A 21,627-nucleotide genomic window follows, 5' to 3' on the forward strand; every position below is an offset into this window, starting at 1 on the left:
CCACACTTCGGTGACGTCATGTAGTGCAGACCTATAGCTATAGGGCCCTTAGCGCGAGTCCGCGAGGGCGCATTGAGAGGTATTTTTGGGACAGCTGTGACTGCGCGTGTTTAGAGCGGACTTTTATTTTGACATCTTGAAAACAGGAAGTGCTTGCATGCGTGACTGTCAAGCTGTAGGACATGGGGGTTAAAATAGAGGTTTTTAGGGTGAGTTTGATTACTTTTAGACCTGTAAGCACCCCGGTCTGTCTATATAAAGATAGATACACAAACTAAACCATCTTTGGGGACATAAATAATATATTAAAATAACGTGCAGACGCTTTAAACGTCCCACTTTGCTAAACACTATATTGCTCCTCACTGCCTGCCTATGTGAATAACCGATAAAAAAGTGAATGCATGAATATGTAGTGTTTATTTGTTTATTTACACAGATGATGGTGTATCTGTCGTTTCCAGTGACGATGTTTTGGATATCAAACCAGGCCGAGTATTTTGAGGAATACATCGTGAAGCGAAAGGTTTATAATTGTCCTAATAATACATTATTATTGTATTATTCATTTAATACTTAAAACATTTTTTGGGGATCTCTCTGTGTTTTAAAATCATATTCTGGTTTCACTTGGGAGTTTCTCTTATGTGTGCTATTTAGCATTTCCTATATTCAGTTGTATGATCACAATATATAATCACATTTTTCAGAGGGAGATTTTCCCACCTGATGAGAAAATGCATGTAAGTATTTCCTCTTTAGTTTAATGCACACAACAGATATTTGGGTAGATATATTATACACACACACACTGCCTGGCCAAAAAAAAGTTACTGTTTGGATTTAAATAGGCAAATGTTTGAGAGTCTATGACTGGATCATTATTGCAGTGATTATTGTGTTTCTAGCATGTTATATGTTTGACATCAGTTCTTCTAACCCTAATTGGTGAAGTGTGTAGCTTTTCATTTCTTAAACAACCATGTAGGAAGACGCATCACAACATTTATTTCTATCAAGAGGTGCATCAATTTTTGGTCAAGATCTTGTGTTGTCAATGCAAGAGTCCAGCACTCTGTAAAGTCTCCTCCAGCACATGCCAAACACTTTCAGTGAATTTAAGATCTGGACTCATGCGCCAATTCATGTGTGAAAATGATTCTTCATGCTCCTCACAGCCATTCCAATCATATACTCTTAAGCATTAGCCTATTTAAATCCAAACATGGCCGGGCAGTGAATATATATATATATATATATATATATATATATATATATATATATATATATATATATATATATATATATATATATATGTGAGAAGCGAGATGCCACATGCTCTCTTTTACTTGTGCCGTTTCTCATTCTGGAACAGAGGCAAGAACTGGAGGATTTCAAACAGCGCATGAGAAACCGGAAAGAGCAGAAGATGCTGAAACAAATGGCCATGGAGTCTGAGGAATGACTAAAAAAAAACTTCACATGCAATTGTGTCATATCACAACCTTGAGATCAAGCCTTCACGTGTGACTTGGAAACACTGTAATGCTTCTCTCAAAGTGTCAGACCATATAGTTCAATCTTTATTGTTTCTGGACATTATTAATAAACGGGTGGGAAAATGTATATATTTTTTGTAAATATATGTCTTTAAACAGTTGCAATTGAGTGGTTGGACTTCAGTGTGTGTGTGTAACTACCTGCTTGGTGAATAAATCAGAACACTGCTTTTTGTTTTTGCTGTTGATTTTTGTTTTTTCCAATTTGAAAATAAATAAGGATTTTTTATTTAAATCTCATCTGCTGTCATAATTTTTTATTATTTTTTTAATTCTATTATACGTTTGGTCATAATATATTTTCATGTTGTAAAAGAGTATTATTTAAACTACACAACAGATGTTTGCTTGTTCATCTCAGTCGACAGCATTTTTGGGATAATGCTGATTGCCAGAAAAATTATTCAGACTCGTGTTTTCCTTGTATGTTTAAAAAAGCAAAAATGTATGTTTTTGAGACTCTTACAATGGGAGGGAATAGATTTTAAAACAAACATGAAACTAATATATTTATCAAATGATTTAGATCCATTCTTATGTTAAAACATGTATTTAAGATGTAAAACTGTTTAAAGCATAATTTTTAGTCATATTAGTGTTTTTGGCGTTAATGCATAGTCAGGCCAATGAAGTTGTAACACTAGATATAACACACAAGCGAGTTTTGTTCACACTAAAATCATAATACAAATAGGTCCGGTTTCACAGACAGGGCTTAGTTTAAGCCAGGGTTAGGCCTTTGTTCAGTTAGGACATTTAAGTAGCTTTTATAAAAGTGCCTTAGAACAAAACATTACTGGTGTTCACCTTGAGACAAAACAATGGCACTGACATATTTTAAGATATGCCAATGCAAGTTGCTTTCAATTAAAAAGCCTTGTCTGTGAAACGGGGATAGTGTAGTAGGCCCACGTCTTGTTGCCAGAGCCCTAAACGCACACTACGCAAGTTGCGTAGACTTGTGTTCTCTCCGCTCCCAAGTTTGATGTCAGCAAAGAACAGTAAAGTTAAGTTGATGTGCATCTCTCTCTAGTCTGTCTGTCTGTCTAACCCAGCTGGGGCAGTGCATCTTTTGGTCTTTCTGTGTCTTGCTTGCTAATGGGCCACTTCCAGGCCTGTGTTCTGTGACTTGGTGCCTGACAAAAAAAGTGAGAGTGAAATACAACTATCTATTACGTTTGATGAACGACAAAGGGCAACGGTGTTGGTTTATAAACTGCAGCTCGGAAAATATAACCGCGTCGGGCGTAACATACATGCGTCCATATGCGCGTGCACGAAATGAAACGCGCACTTTCCAGCAACACATCTGTGGGGATCAGTAGGCTACAATATGGACGTGATGGCACTTATAGGCGCACATACTTTTAAAACAAGGAAATGATTATCTAGTCTCCAAGTCAGTTTAGTTACAACTCTGCAATAAAGCAAGATGGAGAGCAATGTATTGACATTGACTATTGATTTATAGGGTATTGTATTTAAAATGTTGATTGGCTGGACATACTGGTCAATATGGATCCACATCCCTCTGTAAATAATAACCATCAAGTATCAAGTACTGGTTTATCATTTGAAACACAGTGACATGCTATGGCAAGCCATTTTAGCTTTTATTCATTCATATAAATTTGTACTATTTAAAATGTGAATTCTTGATATTACGAATGTACTTTTTCTAGTAACAATGTCTATTTCTGATATCAGGAATTACATCTTCATTAGTACTAGTTAAAGGAGGGAGGATTGTACTAGGGAGCACTGGGGTGTCAGGTGTGACTGTGTGGCAATGGCAAATGGTTTACATGGGTCAGGTAGGGACCCTAAACAGAATTTTGCTTAGGGCCCCAGGGAGGTCAGGATCGGCTCTGCTTGTTGCTTAACTAGTATTGAAACATTAAAATAGAGTATTATCTATTGAGATTTTTACCACTATAGGCTTCTGTTTCATGTAGGTTTTGGAAACACTGTGCAACGCTGCCTCCTGGAGGAATATAATTACATTGACAACAAATTAGACAACAAATATCTAAAGGTCGGTTGCTGTTCATTCAATTACTTCTGATAAACGAGGTGTCGATACTTTCCCCAAGGTCAAGGAGTAATGTCTCTCTCTCTGAGAAAGTACATCAAGCACATTTTCCTCTCTGACCATATCAGGTACAAACATAGTAACTATAACACGTTCCTGCACAATCATAATCAATAAATGATGAAAATAAATCAACTGATAAATAGTTTGAATTGTTTATAAACTTGCTCCCAAATTTCTTTTCACAAAGGCACAGATGTCTGACTTGTACCATTACAGTCCTCTGTTGAGCAACATTACGTGCCTGATGTAAAGAAAATGCTCATCTTCTGGGTCATGTTTTCTTAAATTTAAATCTTCACAGTGTTTTAGTGTATCTTTAACCAGTACTGGTGTGTCCCGGGCCACAGATCAGCAGATCAACAAAATATGTAGCATTTATCATGGAGAGATTAACTTCAAATTAGTCATCTGGATTAGAAAACTAAACTTGATTAATAAAGCAATAACCTCTTCACTCACAATCCACTTAAACTGGCAGTTACTTCAATTGTAAACAAACTATCAAGATTGAATACTAAGGACTTAATACAATCAGACAGATATTATTTTCCCAGCCAAAAATGAATATAAAGGCCATAAAACTGGAAAATAAATCCTGTATATTATCAACCCATATTTGTGTGTTGGTGCTGGAGCAACAGATAATGTTATGCTGGAAGTTTTTGAATTGGCTTGACTAATAATCTGCTGTCGGCTTCTGGTGTTTCGTGCAAGTGTGCAGAGACAGCAAACCTAATCTCTCTCATGGGTTTTGTTTTGTTAATTTTACACATCGCACTAAATGCTGATTTTTTCAGAGCTCAACTGAGGTGTATCCTTTTGGTCTAATTGGATTCTGCTTTGAGAAAAAGTGGAATCGGTAAAATAATTATTAAGGGCCTAGCAAATGACATTGTACAAAACTTTTTTGTGTTTTGGGGAAATCCTGTCAAGCAGAGTTGTGGACGAAAAGTAACAGCGAACCTAAAGGCTATGTTTTAGTCTATTACACAACAGTCGAGGCTACCGAATTAGCCATTCCATGCTAGATGGTATGCTGCTAAATGAACATCTAGTGTCTGTATGCCATTTTAAGCAATACAAGTGTAATGGAGGCCAGCTAGTGAGAGCTGTGCAGGTAAACCTCACTCCCCCGATCTCAAAAGGCGCACTAGCGACTGACGCTACAGACTGCGGTCTTTAACGTCCTTGTTAGCACACACGCCTCCCATACCAGAGATGAATCCCGCTTGGAGTGGGACGAGTAGGACCGGAGGGGTTGCATTGGTGCCGTGACCCAGATGGGAGTGAGGTTTAGGGGGGTGAGTGTAACAGAGTCCAGATAGTAAGAGCTCTGTAGGTAACCTTCAATCTCTAACCACCAATCTCTAATCTATAACCACTTCTCCTCCTAATCTCCTCCATATCGCTTTAAAATATAGCATTCTGTGCAGAAATCAAAATGGGTTGATATGTTTTCTGGTCTGCGCCAACTCGCACTTTAGACTTACTTAGTTTCAGTCTCTATTCATAATATAGGGGGCAGGATGCTTTAGATTCTAGAGAGCATTTGATTGGACAGAAAATCTGATGAGAAGCTGAAGTGCAGAGTGATGTCATCAAAATCGTTGATCCATATTGATGGAAGTGAGAGACTGTAAGTTTTCTAAATGCGAAAGTCTTCTTTTCAAAAGTTCTTTTCAAAAGTCTTCTAAATGCGAATTTTGTCATTGTTTTGGAGCACACTTGCTTATAGATAACAGTAAGGCTAACATATACATACTAAAAGTAAAAGAAAAACTTCAATTTTGATTTCACGAGGACTTTAAAAGTAAAGTCTGACTGACTGTGTTTATGCAACTAGCCCCAGTATAAAACGAGACGGAGCCTAGTTTATGTTAATGTTGTTGTTTATTTTAGTTTTTAATTTGTTTAAAAGAAACCATTGTTTCTATAAATATTGGTCAAGTCATCGTAACAAGAAGACATCTTCGAAGACTTTTATTTTGAACTGTATCTTCCGGGTGTTCTCGTCCACCAGGGTGTGGAAGAGTCTGCCTTCACAGCCCTGCTGGAGTCTGTCAACAGGGAAGTGTCAAGATGGCCCCGAGTGGACTAAAAGCGCTCGCAAACGAGAGTAAGTTTGATTTAATCTCACAATACGGCCTTTAAAACGTCTACTGACATTATATATAATAGTTAAGTGCTTAAATATTCACATATTGCCCTGTCATGTGATATTTAATCATAGCAACAGGTGTACAGTGAGCGCTCAATCATAATGGACCAAACTTCCGTAAGAAGCTGCTCAAGTTTTTACAGACACTTGAACTTTCATTTAGTACAAATTCAGCCAAGTTTAACGACTTTACCCAACATGTTTACTCCTCAGAAATGTCATTTATGTTAATGGAGGGGATAATAGACTTGTTTGTACGTGCACGATTTAAAAAGTGTAGGTCTTGTGATCAACATCACGCCGGACATTGTAAAAACACAACAGGAAATGTCAGTTTTTCCTTTAACTCCTGAGAAAATGCACAACATCCTACACAGTATTAATATATTACTATTGCATTTCACCAGAGTTATTTTTTATGTTTAGCGCTTTGGATTTTAGAAAAGCGCATTAAATAAAATGTATTATTATTATTTACATTTATCATAAGCCTCTTACGTCATGTTTCCTTCTTGCCAAATTTGATAAAATAACAGTTACTATATTTGGATAAGAAACAAGTCTGTATTTGTATGAAAAAATAAACACATTTCTGAATGTATTTATATATTTACTCTCTTACACAAAATAAATTTGTATTAACCAGGCAGGTAAATTAAGAACCAAATCTTAAAGGGATAGTTCGGCCAAAAATGAAATTTCTGTTTTAAATAACTCACCCTCACGTCGTTTCAAACCCGTAAGATCTTCGTTCATCTTTGGAACACAAATTAAGGACCGTCAGTTATTTATTTCTTATTCCTGGTGATCCAGAAAGACATTTAACCTGCTTCAGCAAATGAAAGCTTATCATCATAATACGCATCAACATTGTAAATGCCATAAATATCCTGATCTTCCATATATATGTGTTGTATTAAATAAACACTATACATGATGGTCTCTAACCAGACTACATTGTATTTGTCTGTAGAAATCCTCAGTGGCGTCATCAAGAGTGTGAAGAAAGATGGAGAATGGAAGGTAATATAATATAATATCAGTACAGTAGACTGAAGTTATGTAGTTGTTAATCTGTTTGCAAATGACTTTGACTCTGTTTCTTTGTTGTGTTTATTTAGGTTCTCATCGTGGATCACATCAGTATGCGGATTCTGTCCTCTTGCTGTAAGATGTCTGACATCATGGCGGAGGGCGTTACAAGTGAGTATATTCAATATTTTCTTTCACAAATCAGTTCACTGTTTCACTATGAAACACTTTCCATTTTAAAGTCACCAGTGTCAGATACTAAAGTGTGAATGATGATTTTTATTAGCATGTTTTTATAGCATAATGTGTCTGTTACACTTCACTGGTTATCCAATGAACCACTAGGTGCAATCTTGACCTAAGAACACAAGATGTGAGCTGTCCTGTTTTTCTTCACAGTTGTAGAGGACATTAACAAGCGGAGGGAGCCGATCCCTAGTCTGGAGGCCATTTACCTCATCTCCCCTGTGCCAAAGGTGAGCCATCTTTACTGGCACACCTCGTACAGTGGAAGTGTCAATATGTTGCCTAGTGTTGTTAAAGGGTTAGTTCACCCAAAAATGAAAATTCTGTCAGTAATTACTCTCCCTCCTGTTGTTCCAACCCCGTAAGACGTTCGTTCATCTTCGGGACACAAATTAAGATATTTTGGTTTAAATCTGAGAGCTGGATCACTCCTCCAAAGGCTTCTTAAGGGATCGAAACTGACCGGCCCAAAAGTTATGAAAGACATCGTTAAAATAGTCCGAGTGACTACAGTGGCTCAATCTTAAATTTATCAAGCGACGAGAATACTTTTTGTGCGCAAAAAACAAACAAAAATAACGACTTTATTCAACTATTCATTTCCTTCTCTGTGGGCCTCGAGATTTCACGTAGTGATATTGCGCAAAGCTTCTGTGTTGCACGTCACACGCAGGCTCACTATTGGCTGACGCTGGTCATGTGTGTGATGCGTGACGTACAACACAGAAGCTTTGCGCAGTTTCACTACGTGAAATATCGAAGCCCACAGAGAAGGAAATGAATAGTTGAATAAAGTCGTTATTTTTGTTTGTTTTTTGCGCAACAAAAAGTATTCTCGTCGCTTGATAAACTTAAGATTGAGCCACTGTAGTCACTCGGACTATTTTAACGATGTCTTTCATAACTTTTGGGCCGGCCAGCTTCGATCCCTTAAGAAGCCTATGGAGGAGTGATCCAGCTCTCAGATTTCATCAAAAATATCTTAATTTGTGTTTTGAAGATGAACGAAAGTCTTACGGGGTTGGAACAACATGAGGGAGAGTAAATACTGACAGAGTTTACATTTTTGGGTGAACTATCCCTTTAACTTCTCTTTGATCATTTTTGTTAACACTCCTGGTCTTAAGCATGTTGAAATGATCTCATATTTGTTCTTTCAGTCAATTCAATCTCTAATCGGTGATTTTCAAAGAGACAGCCTCACATACAAAGCAGCACACATCTTCTTTACAGACAGTAAGGCTATTCATTTCACTATAAGCTTGAATACAGTCTGTTATGGTTGCCTACGCTTGTGTGATCTGGATTTGTGTATTAATTATTTTGTAAATTGCACAGCTTGTCCTGATGGGCTTTTTGCTGAGATCGGGAGGTCGAAGGTTGCCAAGGTCATCAAAACCCTGAAGGAAATCAATGTGGCTTTCATACCGTACGAGTCTCAGGTGCGTGTCAGAGAATGCCGTACAAAACATTATTCTAATATCCTGATTTGCATTTTCTTGTTGTTATCAGTGTTGAAACCTGCTTAATAGATTTGTGGAAATGTGATGCAATTTTTCCATTATTCTTTTGATTAATAGACAGTTCAAAAGAATGGCATTTATTTGAAATAGGCATTTTGTAACGTTATAAATGTCTTAACTGTCACTTTTGATCATCTTAAATGTACACGATGTAACTATTTGTTCGCTCAAAATTAAGTCGATGCTTCATCAATCCTTCCTCCAAAGCATGTTTTTGTCTTACCCTGATTCACTATGGTTGGCTTATTATTATAGGTGTTTATATTTTAGACCTGACGGGATGGTTTTTCATCCGCACAGCCGAAGCACAACCAAAACAATGTTCGGTAACACTTTAATCTAAGGTGATGTAGTTACACGTTACCACATGTACTTAATTACAAGTAACTAAACCTAACCTTAACCGTAACTATAGTAAGTACATGTAGTTAATACTTACTAGAGTAAGTACAATGTAACTACGTCACCTTAAAATAAAGTGTTTTTCCGCAGCATGCATGCAGTTTTGTTTTTAAACGTTGCATGGTGTATCTTTTATGCATCCTTGCTAGATAAAAGTATTTATTTCTTGTTTTAAAAAAGAAGTACAATTCTTACCGAGCCCAAACTTTTGAATGGTTTTTGTTGCAGGTGTTTTCTCTGGACAACCCTAGTTCCTTCCACACGTTCTACAGCCCAACTCAGACGAATCTAGACGACAGGGCCAGGATGATGGAGGCCATGGCCGAGCAGATCGCCACACTCTGTGACACACTGAAGGAATACCCAGCCATCCGCTACCGCCAGTACGTGTCAAGACTTTGTTTCCTGGTGTAACATGATTTGTTTGAAGTGTAAGTGTAAACCAACTATGTTTCTCTAAGGGGGCCAAAGGAGAATTTCACCCTGGCTGAGATGGTGATGGACCGTCTGAATGCACATAAAGCAGACAATCCCAGTATGGGAGAGGTGAGATGTTGGCATATATATATATATATATATTATTATAAACGCCTTCTAATATGTTGTCACACAAATACCCGTTACTTCAATATAAAGTGACACTTCTTGATTGTTGTATCATTTCTTACTCTACTTTCTGGACTATTTTCTCTTCTCTCTGTTTTTTTTTTTCCTGTTCTCAAATGCCAGCTGGTATTTTCTCGAGGTTCAGGTGGGTGTCAATGCAAGTCTTGTTTTTGCTCTCTCCTTGTGTTCTGTTACATCTGTGTTATTGTCGCATTTTTTTTTTTTTTTTTTCTCTAACCCCTCATCTGTTTTCTCTCTGATCCTGCATTTTATTTGATGAAATTTCACATTATTAAATTCAATTCCAGTCGCAAGCGTTTGTTCCAAAGGAGCTTTACAGACAATAGAAAATAAAGTAGAGAAAAGGTGAATAAAAATGGTCCCTTAAGTTAAAATCCTCCAGTGAACAAGCCAAAGGTGAACTCCCTAGGATGTTGTTTAAATAGACGAGGAAGGAACCAAGACTCGGCTGGGGAAGCCCTCCTCCCCTGGCTGACAACACCAGAGATTGCGTTAATTGAAAACTTCCCCAGCTTCACAGACAAGGCTGAAGATAGTCCACGACTAAAATGCATGTTTGAGCTGTTTTAACTGAAAGACACTTGCACTGATATATATTAAAAATATCAAGATTGCCATTGTTTTGTCTTAAGATGAACACCAGTTATGTTTTTTTCTAAGGCATGTTTATTACTTACATATCCTAATTGAACTAAGGCCTAATCCTGGCTTAATTTAAGCTCTGTTTGTGAAACCAGGCCTGTGTGTTTTAAATTGCAATTTAACAATTTAAATTTATCGCTCAACCTTCTTTTGACGTAAAAGCGCTGTTGATAAATACACAAGGAAATAAACAACTAAATAATAATTTTGTTACATGATTAACACATTTCTAATAAAAATTTGTTAACATTTTTTTAATGAAATACATCAAAATTTCATGGCGGATACGTTTATTTCGGAGCCGGATTATACACTACCATTCAAAAGTTTGGGGTCAGTACGACTTTTTAAAATTTATTTAAAGAAAGAAATTGATAGTTTTATTCATCGAGGATTTATTCAATTAATCAAAAGTGACAGTAAAGACATTTATAATGAATGTTATAAAAGATTTCTGTTTCCAATAAATGCTGTTGTTTTGAACTTTCTAATAATCAAAGAATCCTTAAATCTATCACGGTTCCCACCGAAATAATGAGCAGCTCAACTGTTTTCAACATTGAGAATAATAATAATACATGTTTCTTGAGCAGCAAATCGTCATTTTAGAATGAGTTCTGAAGGATCATGTGACATCTGAAGACTGGAGGTTTTCAGTTTTGACATCACAGGAATAAATGACATTTTAGAATGTATTTAAATAGAAAACAGTTATCTTACATTGTAATAATATTTCACAATATTATCAAATAATGCAGCCTGGATGAGCATTAGAGACTCCTTTCAAAAAACGTAAAAAATTGATATTTAGAAGTATTTGTGAAAGAAATTGATAGCTCTATATATATTAAAAGTATTAATGGGACAATATGTAAGATTTTTGGATTAAAATATCCAAAAACCACTAGAACAATGTACTATATTTTGTTGATTTGTGTATTTACAACTGTAAGGAACTGTAATTGCAGTTTAACAGCCTTTGCGTTGTTTGACCGACAGGGCACAGATAAAGCTCGCTCCCAGCTACTTATAGTGGACCGTGGATATGATCCCGTCTCTCCAATCCTGCACGAGCTCACCTTTCAGGCTATGGCTTACGATCTGCTGGACATCGAGCAAGACATTTACAAGTGTGTGTGATTGTCTACCGATTCCCATTATAACTTTAGAGCGGTTAATCTGACCAGCGATGTGTGAAATGATTAGCGTTAGCCTGAGAACTGTGGCATGTTGCTGGCAGGTATCAGACGGCAGGGATCGGCGAGGCTCGAGAGAAGGAAGTGTTGCTGGACGAGGACGATGAGTTGTGGGTGCAGCTTCGGCACATGCACATAGCAGACGTCACCAAGTAAGAGCAGATCAACCATGACCTTTCCTGCTTGTCCGATGGGCTTTTGTGCTCACACTTTCTGCTTTGTTTCAGGAAAGTGACGGAGCTGCTGCGCACCTTCTGTGAGAGCAAGAGGATGAACACAGACAAGGTAAACAAGCAAAAGGCTAATCATAGCAATTCCCGTTATGTGTCAGACATTGTAGAGAGCGATGCATAAAACATTATCATTCTCATATTGAGTACGAGCCTGTATAATTTGCTCTTCATCTTCTGAATCAGTTTCTGGTTCAAACACATATGGCTGAATTAAACCAGTGTTTCCACTTGCCATTGTGCAGCGTTTACTACAGTAAAGTTGAGCGAGTGGATCAGGTGATCTGAGCTGGTGTGGATGAATTTGCATATTCATGAGACTGCGCATACTAAATGAAGCTAGGGTGTAGAGTTACTTTCATGCTATCTTAAGTCATGTAGGAATCATTTTTTCGGGGAAAAAACATTTAAATATGTCATTTTGGTTATCAAAGATGAGTCTTAAGAGATACAATTATTAACTACAGGTGGACTTAAATATTTAAAGTACCGGTAAACGACAAGTGCGCATTCAATACAATTAATCGCACTTCTTTTTCACGCAGGTGGTTAACCCTCTGGGGTCCTTCATTTAACAGTCACCCTCAGGACCTTCGGGACCAAATGGTCCGAGAGGGCGGGATTAACATATATATAAAAAAAAATCGTAATGTTTTTTTTTTACTTGTTTTTTATAATATTTTTTCTTTTCTTTTTTGGTGTTTTGAGATAATTTTATGATTTATAATTAATATTTATGCAATGATTATGACCTCTTTTTTCTCCTATTGAATATAATAGAATTTTTTACATATATATATATTTTTTTTTTATTAAAGATGTATTTCATTTTAGAGTCAAGCCTAGGCCTCATGAAAGCAATTTTTGAAATGAGATGGATGCCATCTGGTGGACACACTAAGCATTTTAAAATTTCAAAACAGATATATGTAATCTGAATTTATTAGTGTGTATGTGTATAAAAGTGTGTTTGTGTGTGTGGATGTGTCTGTTTTGCACTCTTGATGTTTTATAGATTCACCCCTTCACTGTTGTGTGCTTTTTTTCTGGATCGTGGCTGATTTGTAGATTGTACGCACAAAAAAACTCTGTATTTTCACATTTTTGCCAATTCCCATTAATTTCCTATGGGGGTCCATTTGGACCCGAAGGTCCTGAGCGTTACTATTTTTTTTTTACAACCACTTAGACTATTCAAATCCTGTCCCCAATTTTTTTGGATGTTCATATACCAAGTACCAACAAAGTCACCAAATTTCAGACCATTCCGATGAAGCTATAATTTTTAATAATTTTTTATTTAAATGCTTCGGGTCCATTTGGTCCGAAGGACCCCAGAGGAAACAACATTTTCTAAATAGCAACATTTTTTGAAATCTTGATGGAAAAAGAACAAACAAATCGAATTAACAAATGCTCTCTTTTGTACCTGATTCATGCTAAAGAGTCATTGATACGTCTTCCCTCAGGCCAACATCAAAGATCTGTCTCAGATGCTGAAGAAGATGCCACAGTACCAGAAAGAACTAAGCCTGGTACGACTCACAAAACACAGCTTCCTTTTCCCCCTGACGCTTGTGTGTATACATACACGACGACTTTAACTTGTTGTTGTCTGTGATGTCGACAGTACTCCACTCACCTGAACCTCGCTGATGCCTGCATGAAGAAGTTCAAGAACACATTAGACAGGCTCTGTGTGGTGGAGCAGGTCAGTGTCTGCTTTCGTCCTCAGACCAGATCCCATCACTGTATTTAGCAGTGTTATTTCATGAGTTTAATATCTAATGTTAGTGAAATGCACTGTTTATGTTTACGGGTTGATTTCAGAAGGGTCTGTTACTATCTTTTACTACTATTTCTAAGCTTCTTCTTGTCAATTTATGCAACAGCTTGTGTGCTGAACTTTGATCTCTTGCAATAAAATAATGTACAGGAAGCTATTGCTTAATCTTCGAAAGGACATTGTACAGCCATCTCCCCGTTTTATGTATAGCAGATGGACGATTTTTCCTAAGTGCATCATTCTGTGCGTGGAGGTATTATAAGCAGCTGGTTAATGTCTGGCTGATGCCGTTCTTTATGTGCCGCGCTTGGTGCCTTCTGATGGATAATCTCAACTTCCTCCTGTTTTGATGGACTCTCACAACTTATATTGTTTTATGTAATTGTTATGTACATTATCTACCTCGACATCTGGCGGTGAAGGTCTGGATATTTTAGCTACATTTTGTATATAAATAAATAAATAAAGCACAAAAAATGACAAACAAAAAAATGCCACACAACTGGTAGTGTAGATATGTTTTACCGCGGCAGTAAAATATTTAAATTAACATCGTGAACATCTTATTTTTCTGATTTATTTCTAAAAAGCATTGGAAATGGTTACTTTCTCTCAATCATTTGTATGATTTTTATTATTCAAAGATGTTTAAATGAGGCCATCAAAACATTCAATATTCAGTCTTCCTCAATCACTTTAAATGCTGCTTCCATTATTTTCAGAAGTAATGCAACAAACTGTAAACATACACTACTATTCAAAAGTTTAGGGTCAGTAGGATTTTTTTTTTGAAGAAGAAACTGATCATTTTATTCAGCAAGGATGCGTTACATTGATCAAAAGTGACAGTAAAGACGCGTACAATGTTACAAAATGTTTCTGATTCAAATAAATGTTGTTCCTTTTGAAAAAAAAGCACAACTGTTTTCAACATTGATAATAATAATAAGAAATGTTTCTTTAGCACCAAATCAGATCATATTAGACTGATTTCTGAAGGATCATGTGACACTGAAGACTGGAGTAATGATGCTGAAAATACAGGAATAAATTACATTTGAAAATCTACTCAAATAAAAAATTTCTGTAGAAAAAATGAATTTACATTTCAGTAATCTTCCTGTTCTCAGAAGTGGTTTTGTGTTTCCCTCCTCAGGACTTGGCCATGGGTTCAGATGCTGAGGGGGAACCGCTCAAAGATGCTATGAAGAGTATCGTCCCTGTTATGCTCAACACCGAGATCGAACCCTACGACAAAATCCGCATCATACTGCTTTACATTTTCCATAAGAAGAAGGGTATGAACAATATAACTTTATTGAAAGCTGACAGCTTAAGCTCTGAATGAATTAAGCAGAAGTGACTCGTCCTTACACACAGGCATTGGTGAAGAGAACCTCACAAAACTCATCCAGCACGCAAACGTGCAGAAGGACAGTGACATCATCACCAACATGCAGGTCCTGGGCTGCCCCATCATCGCTGGGGTAAGATGAGACGCTCTAATGTCTGAAAACAGGCCCATGTGCAATGTGTTGTGCTGATTCATGGGGAAATCTGCCGAATGGATTTAACTATGATAAAATGTTTCACACTGTAGAAATGGCTGTTAAGAGGCAATCACCTTGTTAGGTTCGTTTACTTTTAAATGTGCATTAACTGGACCAGCCTGACAAAGTTAGATTTAGGATACCATTGCTTCTTTGAAATGGTAACTAATACTTTTGTTAAGAAACGTATACTTTTATTCAGTAAGGATGAGAATCACGATTTTTTTTTTTTTCAAATAGAGATCACGATTCTCCCATGATTATGAACAGACAACTAAACAAAAGAACATGTCATTTACTAGTAGTTCTCAAGTCAAGTCAAAAGCCAAGTCAAAATGTATTTCGATAGCACATTTAAAAGTTGCACCCAAAGTGCTGTACAATAAAACATTGAGCACATGGAAAGAAAGCATAAAAAGAAACTATGCAGCATACAAAATATAAACACATTGGGTCTCATTCATGAAACATTCGTAAATATACGAGTAAATATTCGAGTGATTTGCGCATAAAGAGACCTTCCCGAAAACTCTTCTCCTGATTCACAAATACTTCGTAAACGTCAGATGTGATAGTGAAATGTGTGTGTGTGTTAATGGATTCCAATCAGTCGTAAATGGGATGCGCGTGCACGTTCATTCTCAATTACCATAAATCCCGCCCATCAAATCCGACTGACAACTATATATGGGCATCATATTATGACATGAATGCGAATGAAAAAAAAAAAAATTCTCAGATGCAGAAAGTGAAGTTTTATTATCAGAAGTTCGTTCAAAACGCCACATTTTATTTTCAAGTGTGGCGTATCGGGTCCTAAAAAAAAAAAGGAAGCTTGGCAGCATTACAGATGCAGTTAATGGAGTTTAATTTGTTAATCTAACATTCCCAGAAGTGAGAAGAAAATGGTTCGACATTAAGCTTGAGAGCAAAAAACGAATTAGTTCACTTCGGAAAAATAGTATTCAAACTGGAGAAGGACCACCATCGCAGATGCTATTACTGGCTCTCATAATAAGAAAAACCGTATGTAATTACTATATATAATATTTTTTTCAAAAAGCTGTGCAAATATGTACCCGATTAAGGTGAATTAAATTGCAGCCTTAGTTATTAATGAGCAAAACGTTCGGGTGTTAAGCGCACTATTTACGCGTGGCTGGGAGCAGGTGTAGATTTCTTGCGTACCAACTAACATTTGGAAAATACGAACATTTTAATAAATCCGAAAATTTACGCCAGAACCACTTTACACACGATTTACACAAAAAATCGTTCTGCTCGTCTTTCATGAATGAGACTCATTAAACAAAAAAAAAAACTTTAACTAATCTAATCTAATCTAATCAAAAGTTCTGACAGAATGTTAATTTCTGCAGTCTATTTTAAAATTGTTTAATTAACTTGACCTATTTTAGTTTTTAAATATGTTTGAATGAATGATTCAATTACTCGCTCGTAAACACTTGTTTCATTACAGGGCGAATCAGAATTTTTGAAACAATCTCTTGATTGAATGATTCAATGACCAATACATTTTTAACAGTCACTTGTCGCCACCTACTGGTGTAACGATGGAATTGATACAATCGTTATTTGAAACTGCTCTCTCTGGCTCAGCTGCAGCGCAAACGCAAATTTGTAGTTCATAGACACAGGTGAATCATTGAGGAATAACAATCACTTGGATTTTTGAGTCGAGGTCGCCATCTTATAACGATTAATCGTGCAAATTCAATATATTTGAATATATATATATTCAATAATATATTTAGGATATCAATATTCAGGAACATAGGAGCTGTGCTGATTTTCTTCATAGGAAGCAGCTGCTGAAGATCAGTATGATAACACATTACCAAATGGTTCTCTGTCATGTCTTTTAGGGCACTAATTCTGGTAAGACTCTGCCCGACAGGAAAGAACGCACAGAATCCACATATCAGCTCTCCCGGTGGACGCCCATCCTGAAAGATGTGATGGAGGTCAGGAAACGCTGTGTCCGTAAGATTTTTATAGAATGTAATGATTCTTATTTAAACTCCGCTTGCTCTGCAGAACATCATTGATGACAAGTGTGACAGAAAGCTGTGGCCGTTCCTGTCTGATCCCGCCCCCATCACCACCACCACATCAACTACAGTCAGGTACCAGCACTTCTCACACACTTGCGGCGCCTGCGGGTCCAATACCCAAGATTTACTCGGTACCCACTGATAGGCAGCCGCTTTCAAGCGGCCCCGTGCTTATTTGTGTTCACGCTCTGCAGTGAACGTCAAAGGTGTCCAATTACAACGCTGAAGTGATTGACAGTTTCAGCCATTAAGGGAGCGCTCTTTGCTCGCTTTATGTATATAATCTATTCGCACGTTGAATAAAAGTTTCATCTTTCATGCTGCTAAGAGGATCACTGCAGAGTTTCAGGAGAGAAAACCGCATTTAAATGCAGAGTGAATCCGCTGAAATGTCCCTGATATTATATGACAGTAAAGGCTCATATTTGCCTAAATGTTCTTTTAATTTATAGAGACCTCTAAGGCCTCGTTTACACGGTCAGTGAAATGTGACCCAATTCCGATTTTTTACTCGTATGCGACACAGATCGGATGTGTTTTATGACAGTGTAAACAGGAAAAAAACGCATGCATTCGGATATTTCGAGATCGGTTTCAGGCCTCGTTCATATGTGGAAATAAATCAGATGTAAATCGGATATGTGCCAATGCGACTGTCATGTAAACGGGCAGATCGGATTTTCCGAGGCATTAGGCTGCGTCTCCGCGGTTTAATGACGAGAGAAACCCCGCCGCGCATCTGCGGATGGACGGATGGCCCAACGAAACATTGTGTCGTCGTAGGAGAGGAATGTGGACACACGTTGACACAACATACCAAAGGTTGGCTTGCTCATCCTAAAATTTCGGACCCACTGCTCCTCATTAAAGCCCGCCACGATCTCATGAAAGTGCGTTTATTGCACGATTTTTTTTTCACGTGGCATTTGCGCCAAAAATAGTTTTTGCGTGCATGATACGCACTTTATAGCTGCGTTCACACTACAAGCGGCTTGTCGCTGCAGGTCGCCAGTGGCTGCGCTGGAGGGCGTTCCCACTACTGGTTGCCTAGTAATGTTTGTGAGTGACATTCACGGATGTTACTCTATGTTAGACAACAAATACGTTTTCTTGCCGCTACAAACAAATATTTTGGAAGGAAAAGTCTAAATATAAATGGAATCAGTACATAAAATGCATAATATTTAAGATGAATGAGAAACAGTGAGTGCTCTTTGCCATCGCGGCTATTTAACTGCAGAAAACGGGCAAATACCGGTCTATCTGGGTTCCCGAAACCATTCAGGCACGGAGTCAGTACGGTGAATACCACTGTATGTACACGGAGATATATCATAAATAATAGGACAGTTTCTGACTGCTAAAATGACCTTCTCGTTCAACTTGCCTCGGGCAGACTCAGCACTGAAGAGTGACGTGCTCCACTGACTTCACTCCTATTGGTTGTCGCTCCCGAAAGTCGCTCTGCATTTGCATAAAGTTAAACAGATCTCAAATTTGTCGCGTCGTCAGACACGCCCCATCCAGTCGCCAACGGTCGCCGGAAGTCGCCCGCTCACCATTGAAAATGAATGGTATCGTGTCGCGTGTAGTGTGAACGCAGCTTATGGCGTTTAATACGCACGTTTACAGTGCGTATCATATGCAAGCAAAAACTATTTTTGCCGTATAAATGGCATGAGAAATAAAATTTGTGCTATAGATACTCACTTTTATGAGATCATGTTGTATGTTCCCACCAGTCCTGAGATCTCGCTGCGCGTTCGTCCATCTGATTCTGAGCAAGAAGACCCCTTTAAACATGCGCGATGTTTCAGTCAAGTGTAAACACATGACTCGGATATGGGTCACAATTTAAAGAACGTGTAAACGGACGGTAAAAAAAATCGGATATAGGCAACAAATCAGAATTGGGCATCAAGACCTGCAGTGTAAACGAGGCCTAAGTGTCTGTATAGCCATATGGTGGGATTTGAAAAAAAATGCATAATTATGCACATTTGCTAAAAAAAATCCTGTATGGGCAGATTGTTCATGTGTTGTAGGCAAAAGTTGTGTATTGTTCATTCGTACCATGTTGGCCTGCGTGTGTATTTTACGGAATTAAATTAGTGCTGCTGTAAATAAGCTTTGCTGGTTAAACGACATGGGTCTGCAAACAATCATTTTTTTTAAGCAATCAATCAATCATTTAAACGAGGAATCGTGACAGCCGTATCTTGTAACGAATGCCACTTCAGTTCTACTTTCTGAGTATGAGACAAAACAACATAATGCAAGCACTGTGAAAGGTTTTGCCACAAACTCGACCCAGACATCTTTCACCTCGACGTCAAATATCGTCCTGTGGTCTGACGTGACTCTTGAACCCTACTCCAGCAGCGCACGGTTTGGACACTGGCACAAGAACAAGTCTGCCACAGAGTACCGCAGCGGCCCTCGCCTCATCATCTATGTGATCGGCGGCGTGACCCATTCTGAGATGCGCTGTGCTTATGAAGTGACCCGGGCCACCGAGGGCAAGTGGGAGGTTCTGATTGGTAAGAGGAGACGACTTCTGCATATGACAGACGTCTTCAACCCTCCTCCTGGAGACCCACTGTCCTGCAAAGTTTTGATCCAACCTGAGTTTCACACCAGTGTGATTGTCACGAAGAGTCTGCTTCGAGTGTGTTTGATGATAGCTAAACTCTCTGGGACAGTGGGTCTCCAAGAGCAGGGTTGAAGATGGCATTAATTGTCTTCAGTGTTGTTTAAAATGTCATATATGGTTTTCTTCTGCAGGATCGTCTCACATTATCACTCCAACCAGCTTTCTGAACGACCTGAAGGATTTGGACAAGCCTGTAGCCGTTTAGCAGAGACTCATCCCACTGAACTCCTGTGAAACCTGATACTCTGAAGTTAGGATTCTCTCAAATGACCAGTGAAAAGACCTTTAGATCTAGCTTACTGATTGTTTGCTTTTAAAGTAGTCATTTTAATTACCCAAGCTGAACTGGTGGTATATGTATGTGTATATATATTCATGCTGTTGATGACTGATGCTTAATTTAAAAGAAAATATATATATATATGAGATGATGATATATGTGAAATAGCTTAAATGTGCAGATATATGGATTAAATCTTGCCTCACACCCTTTGAATATCAGTCGTATCAAGTTCTGATGTGATTTGATGACTTCTTTGGACCAAATGATCACACTGGGTTCTGAGAAATGCTGTACCACCTGCCTTTACTTACTGTCTTACTGTCTCACTGCTTCTATAAAGCTGCACAATGTGGGAAAAAATGAGTTTGCAAGATAAGCCTGCTTATGGTACAGTTGTCCATTTCTGATTTCCAGTCAGGTTTTGTTGTATTTTCTGCCCTTGTGTTGGTGAAGGCATGAAATGTTTTATCTGAGTATAGGTGTCTTTTTGTTGTTCATGCTCTGAACTTGTGCACTTTTTTTCTTTTACTGTTACGTTATCACATATCGGTGGATGTGGTTCACTGGCTCTTTGTGTCTGTTGTCTATTTGTTAACTATTCTAAATAAATGTTGCTTATAACTCATTCCAGAAAGAGATGCTTGAGCAGTGTTGGGGGTAACGCATTACAAGTAACTCAAATAGATGACTTTTTTCAACTAACAAGTGATGCATTACTAAATTTTAGGGCTGTCAAACGATTAATCGCATCCAAAATAAAAGTTTGTGTTTACATAATATATGTGTGTGTACTGTTTATAATTATTTTGTATATAAATGGACACATGTATATATTTAAGAAAAATATGTTATTTATATATAAAATGTTTATATTTATATAAAACATACATTATATATAGGCTGCATTCAGTCAATATACAGTATATACATGCAAATATTTCTTAAATACACATGCATGTGTGGGTATTTATGTATTAAAAATAATTATACACAGTACACGCACATATATTTTGTAAACACAAACTTTTATTTTGGATGCGATTAATCGTTTGACAGCCCTACTAAATTTACAACAAAATATCGCAGTTACTTTTTCAATCTAGAATCTAGACTAATGTGAGCATTTACTCATATCACTCGCACAAAAACAGATTCAGTATTGCTCAAAATGAATGAAAACAGTGAAATGCAAACTCAGAATATTACACTAGTAACACGCAATAGTTAAATATGTTACGTAACACAAATAGTCTATGTATTTAATCTCACTTTATTAACCAATGTCTTTGATGCTGACATTCGATGATCTGATTCAACCACACCAATAAGCGAAAATGACTTCAGATTTACATCACATTTGAGTTTCTTTATTTTTTTTATTGCTGAAGTAAGAGTGTTGAACTTTCTTTTACTGCGTCATATTCTTCTACAATCCAGAATTCGATAGCATGGTAAAAATAAATAAATAATGCACACGGCTAATAGTTTGACTTCCTGAAACTGCAATTTGTATTTTTCATCGACAGTTAAGTACTTCATTTCACTGACCATTTGTTAAATAATAATAATA

At 37.4% G+C, this 21,627-nt stretch overlaps 2 protein-coding genes across 2 annotated transcripts; both read left to right on the forward strand.

The window, feature by feature from the left end:
* Positions 1-92: 92 nt before the first annotated feature.
* On the forward strand, positions 93-1,786 carry LOC130086469 (protein PET100 homolog, mitochondrial). The gene is made up of 4 exons (XM_056252574.1): positions 93-209; positions 440-526; positions 711-743; positions 1,376-1,786. The coding sequence occupies exons 1-4, from the start codon at positions 183-185 to the stop codon at positions 1,463-1,465; spliced, it is 237 nt and encodes a 78-aa protein (XP_056108549.1). The 5' UTR covers positions 93-182; the 3' UTR covers positions 1,466-1,786.
* Positions 1,787-5,651: 3,865 nt separating this feature from the next.
* On the forward strand, positions 5,652-19,979 carry stxbp2 (syntaxin binding protein 2). The gene is made up of 19 exons (XM_056252318.1): positions 5,652-5,770; positions 6,786-6,835; positions 6,934-7,015; positions 7,244-7,320; positions 8,251-8,326; positions 8,429-8,532; positions 9,244-9,398; positions 9,477-9,561; positions 11,284-11,414; positions 11,525-11,632; positions 11,708-11,765; positions 13,180-13,245; positions 13,341-13,421; positions 14,653-14,794; positions 14,877-14,983; positions 16,933-17,031; positions 17,105-17,193; positions 19,501-19,661; positions 19,906-19,979. Exons 1-19 carry the CDS (start codon positions 5,734-5,736, stop codon positions 19,977-19,979), a joined length of 1,782 nt encoding a protein of 593 aa, XP_056108293.1. The 5' UTR covers positions 5,652-5,733.
* The last annotated feature ends 1,648 nt before the right edge of the window (positions 19,980-21,627 follow it).

The sequence above is a fragment of the Rhinichthys klamathensis genome, unplaced genomic scaffold (assembly GCF_029890125.1).
Source record: "Rhinichthys klamathensis goyatoka isolate OS25496 unplaced genomic scaffold, OSU_Roscu_1.1 h1tg000004l_1, whole genome shotgun sequence".
In the NCBI taxonomy this organism is placed as follows: Eukaryota; Metazoa; Chordata; class Actinopteri; order Cypriniformes; family Leuciscidae; genus Rhinichthys; species Rhinichthys klamathensis.

Bases quoted from the DNA above. Each gene is read 5' to 3' on its own strand.
- stxbp2 (XM_056252318.1), top strand. From the start codon at position 5,734: ATGGCCCCGAGTGGACTAAAAGCGCTCGCAAACGAGA. The intron at 5,771-6,785 runs GTAAGTTTGATT...ATTTGTCTGTAG, and splicing joins AAAAGCGCTCGCAAACGAGA to AAATCCTCAGTGGCGTCATC. The intron at 7,321-8,250 runs GTGAGCCATCTT...TTGTTCTTTCAG, and splicing joins TCATCTCCCCTGTGCCAAAG to TCAATTCAATCTCTAATCGG.
- LOC130086469 (XM_056252574.1), top strand. From the start codon at position 183: ATGGGGGTTAAAATAGAGGTTTTTAGG. The intron at 527-710 runs GTTTATAATTGT...CACATTTTTCAG, and splicing joins AATACATCGTGAAGCGAAAG to AGGGAGATTTTCCCACCTGA. The intron at 744-1,375 runs GTAAGTATTTCC...ATTCTGGAACAG, and splicing joins CACCTGATGAGAAAATGCAT to AGGCAAGAACTGGAGGATTT.